This window comes from Desmodus rotundus, chromosome 5 (assembly GCF_022682495.2).
Source record: "Desmodus rotundus isolate HL8 chromosome 5, HLdesRot8A.1, whole genome shotgun sequence".
NCBI lineage: Eukaryota > Metazoa > Chordata > Mammalia > Chiroptera > Phyllostomidae > Desmodus > Desmodus rotundus.
In genome coordinates, this window is record NC_071391.1 from 11,091,575 (window position 1) to 11,096,294 (window position 4,720).

At 39.1% G+C, this 4,720-nt stretch overlaps 1 protein-coding gene across 1 annotated transcript; it reads left to right on the forward strand.

Moving 5' to 3' along the window:
* OR8U3 (olfactory receptor family 8 subfamily U member 3) lies at positions 1-2,047 on the forward strand. Its single transcript, XM_024577310.3, has one exon. The coding sequence runs from the start codon at positions 192-194 to the stop codon at positions 1,149-1,151; it is 960 nt and encodes a 319-aa protein (XP_024433078.1). The 5' UTR covers positions 1-191; the 3' UTR covers positions 1,152-2,047.
* Positions 2,048-4,720: the final 2,673 nt, after the last annotated feature.

The window sequence follows — 4,720 nt, forward strand, 5'->3', positions numbered from 1 at the left end:
CTGTTTTGAGAGTAAAAGACTCCTCTCGCTGGGCCAGTCTCGCCTGCCATTAGAAAGCTAAGGTGTATTTCTGACCACAGGACATGATTCAAGGTAAGAAGACACAAGCAATCACCTTTCCCCAACACTGGCAGGGGCCATGACAAGTGTCATTTTTATACTTCAACTGGCACCCTAATCCTCCAGAATAAATGATGGAAGTTAATATCACTTATGTCACTGAATTTATTCTCAAGGGAATTACAGATCGGCCAGAGCTTCAGGCCCCATGCTTTGTGGTGTTTTTAATCATCTATCTGGTCACAGTGCTGGGTAACCTTGGCCTGATAACCTTAATCCAAACTGATGCTCGACTCCACACACCTATGTATTATTTCCTCAGTCACTTGGCCTTTGTTGACTTTTGCTACTCTTCTGCTATCACGCCGAAGATGATGGTGAACTTCGTTGTGGAACACAACACCATTTCTTTCCATGCCTGCGCCACTCAACTGGGTTGTTTTCTCACCTGCATGATCACCGAGTGTTTCCTTCTCGCGTCTATGGCCTATGATCGCTACGTGGCCATCTGTAGTCCCCTGCATTACTCAACTGTGATGTCCAAACGGGTCTGTGTTCAGCTGGTGGCAGTTCCATACATATACAGCTTTCTGGTTGCTCTGTTCCATACCATTATCACCTTCCGTCTAACTTACTGTGGCCCCAATGTCATCAATCATTTCTACTGTGATGACATCCCCCTCTTGGCTCTGTCCTGCTCAGACACACACATGAAGGAGATTCTGATATTTGCCTTTGCCGGCTTTGATATGATCTGTTCCTCTTCCATTGTCCTCATCTCCTATATCTTTATCATCACCTCCATCATAAGGATCCGCTCCACCCAGGGGCGACGCAAGGCCATTTCTACCTGTGGCTCCCATATGGTGGCTGTTACTCTTTTCTACGGCACCTTGATCTTCATGTACCTGCAGCCCAAATCCAACCACTCCCTGGACACAGACAAAATGGCATCTGTATTTTACACAGTTGTGATCCCCATGTTGAACCCCCTCATCTATAGTCTCAGAAACAAAGAGGTCAAAGGTGCCTCCAAGAAAGTCTGGAATAAAGGATGTGAAACCTTTAAAATATTAAAATTAAGAAAATGATAACAATAATGCTTTATTAAATACAAACAGGGAAAGACATCAAGCTTTCTTTTGTTGACATTTCATGTATTTTTTTCCCAATGAACTGAAAATGTGACTGTTACTTTGACAGTTCTTGACATTTTCTACAAAGACCTAGGCCAGTCCTGGAAACTCAGTATGATTCAGACACTTGTTCAGCCTTTAGAGACCACTGAGATTATGTTCAAACACAGGAACATTCACAAACACACACGTGTGGATCTCAAGCAAAGGCAGGGGCATGCTTTTATTAGAATTCAGGACTCTGGAATCAAGGCTGCCTGAGTTTGAATTCCATCTCCTTCCTTTATTAGCTGTGCAACCTTGGACAATCGGCCTGAACTCTGTGACTCTTTCCCCAGTTTCAGAAAATAATAGTGTTACAGTGGGGAATTGTAACCCATCCCACTTGTAGATAAGCAGCATGTTTGTAAGAATTCTAGGAAGAAACTTCAGAAGATACAGACTCCAACCTTCAGTCATCCCAGCTCTGGGGGGTTTGCTGACGTTCAGCTGTAAAACCAGGATGACACAACCAGGCCATTGCTTGACCAGTTTTGAGGTCCTTACTGGAATGGGCTGTGCTTGTCTGCACACGGAGAACTTGTCAACCCCTTACCCTTTATCCCTTTGTTCTGTTCCCCTCTCCTTCCTTATAAAAACCTCTGCCTGCACTGGGATGTTGAGATGGGCTTTGGCACAATGGACCCCAATCTTCCCAGGTGGCCTGCACTTGAATAAATCTTTCTTCTTCACCAGCAGCTGTCTCACAAGTTCATCTTTTATTGCAGCAGGCAGCAGAACCTGCATTCAGTAACAGGAGAACCTGAATCCTTGGTTTCTGTGGAAGAATAAGCAAGTTAATATTTATGAAATGCTTAGAAAAAAATATCTTATGATAATAAGTGCTAAGTAAATCTTTGTTATATAAACGTGTGCTATATGTAATTAAAGTTTAATTCACTAAGCACTCAAAAGATAATCAGTCTTTAAGTAAGTTCAAACTTGGTTAGGTTTCTATTATCTGCCAGGCACTTAATCAAAGAGTGTTAGTAAAATTTAAACAAAAAATTAGAAGTATGTGAGGTTTTTATTTCTCATTTATGTATTAGTTCAGAGATGCCCATTTTTCTACATAATTTGATCTCATCCAGTAAATTAGAGTGCAATCTATAAAGAATCACTAGTCAGTATATATTTATAGGCCTCTTTTTTCCTCAGACTTTCTTGGTACTTAATTGGGTCTGTAAGTAATTAAATTAAACATAAAGTGTTGTTATTTTGTTATGTAAGTAATCACACAGGTTAATGCCCATTTGAGATGATTTCTCCGTCTCAATTTATATGAGAAAATTATGTCCTAGAGTTTTCAGGTCCTTTTCGTGGGTTCTAAACCGAGGCAGTTATATAAGCAAAGGGGACCCAGTGACATCAAAGTGTCAAAGTGAAGTGTGGTTAGGCTTTATAAGAACAGCTAACAATCTGGCTTTGAGGGGAGTTGGGAGTTCTGAGAAACATTTGAAATTAACATCACTGATAGGCAATGAGATGATCAAGCAGAAGGCCCTCTGCCCCATCTATGGTGACTTTGCCCTTTACTTTCCCTGTCCGAGTGTGTGAGCAACATGGGGGACCCGTTTGTTGTGCCATGTGCAGGCTCACGTATCATTCTAATTATACGTTTGACATCTGAAAAATTTAAGTCTAGTGTTTGGGTGACAATTTGTGAATCACTGTTCATTCTTTTTTAATGTTGCATAACTGTTGTTAGAAATTTAAGATAGTCACTAAAGATGTAAGCTTTGCAATTGGAAAAAATGAACTCTTGTTTTTTCATTTACTAGCAACATGTGTGTTAATGAATTATGTAACTGTTTTTGAATTTCTTTATTCTATAAAATACCCATCTTAGAAGGGTGTTATGAAACTTAAGTGAGGCAGCCCATCTAAAGCACTGCAACCAGCATCTGACACACAGAAAAATATTTACTAGATCATAGCTTTATTTTTACTTTGAAAGTTTAGAACTAAAAAACCTCATAATTTACCAATGCAATCTCTACTACAGGTAACAAAAGTGGTTCCTTTTTTCAAGAAAATAAATGATGCTTACTTTAATAGCAGTAATGGGGGAACCTAAAAAATTCAGTTTAAAATATGTTCATACACACAAAAAGAAATTTAAAAGAATTAAATTGTTTTAGAGATCACAATAAAGTAACTCCTCACTTTCATATTTCCATGTTCATTTTATTTTAACTTAATTTTTATTGTTGACACGATTACTGATGTCCCCATTCCCCCCTCCTTTGTCCACCTCTACGCAGCCCCTACCCAGCCTCTGGCCATCACCACACTGTTGTTTACATCTGTGGGTTAGAACATTACATCGCTGACTCTTTTTTAAAAAGCTATTACCCCATTACGTGTATCCAAAAAAGGGGATCGTTGGTACAGTAGTGGTGTTAATAATTAAATATAATAGTCAACATTTATGTAGTGCTTGCTATGTGCTAGGAACTGTGCAATGTTTTTTATGTTCATAATCCTATTTAATCTTACAATCAGTCTGAGAGAAAGGAAATATTACTGTCTTTTGAAGATGAGGAAACCAAGATACAGAAATGTAATTTACCAATGGCAACAGCTATTACTTGGAAAAGCTAAAATTGTTAGCCCCACTGTGAGAATGAAGAGTCCACATTCCTAACCCCAACTTGTATAGAATAACCTTTCTGTCAATAGGTGCTGTGGTTTCATAGGTTAGAGGTTCCAAGTGAGAAAATTGCCGCTAAGATTTGGGCCTAGTGCAAAGAAGGACTACCACATTGTGTACAAAATAGTCCAAATGGCACTTTTGTTACATTATGGTCCCACTAAGAGGTGGCCCTGAAGGATAGTGGTGAAAGCAAATTGTTCCAGTGGGTAGAACATTTGAATTTCTACTTCATATGGAGAAATTGTGGCCTGAAGGAATAGAATCTGTGAGTACTTCATACCAGTGGATCAGTGGGCAAGGAGTGAGTTAGTGTGCTGGCTAAGGTAATCAACTCTGATTATTGTAAGAAGTTAAGGGTGCCAATGCACAGTGGTTTCAGGGAAAATATATCTGGAACACAGAAATTCACAGGGCATTTTAAGAACTTCCATCAGTATAGCTAAAGGGCTGGCTGAATGTGAAGAAAATTCTAGAAGGGGGCTTGAATGATCATGGTAAAATGTTCAGCCAAGACAGTTTGACACTTCCTTACAAAAATAAACATCCTCCTATCATACAATATGGCGACTGTGTTCCAAATGAGTTGAAAATATATCCACACAAAAATCTGCCTGTGGGCAATCATAGGAGCTTTATACATAATTGTCAAAACTTAGAAGCAACCAAGATATTCCTCAGCAGGTAAAGAGGTGAAGAACTGTAGTGCATCCAGACAATGGAATATTATTCAGCACACAAAAAAGAAATGAGCTATCAAGCTATGAAAAGACATGGAGGAAGTTTAAATGCACATTACTTAGTAAGAACAAAAGCTACTTATTGTGTAAAT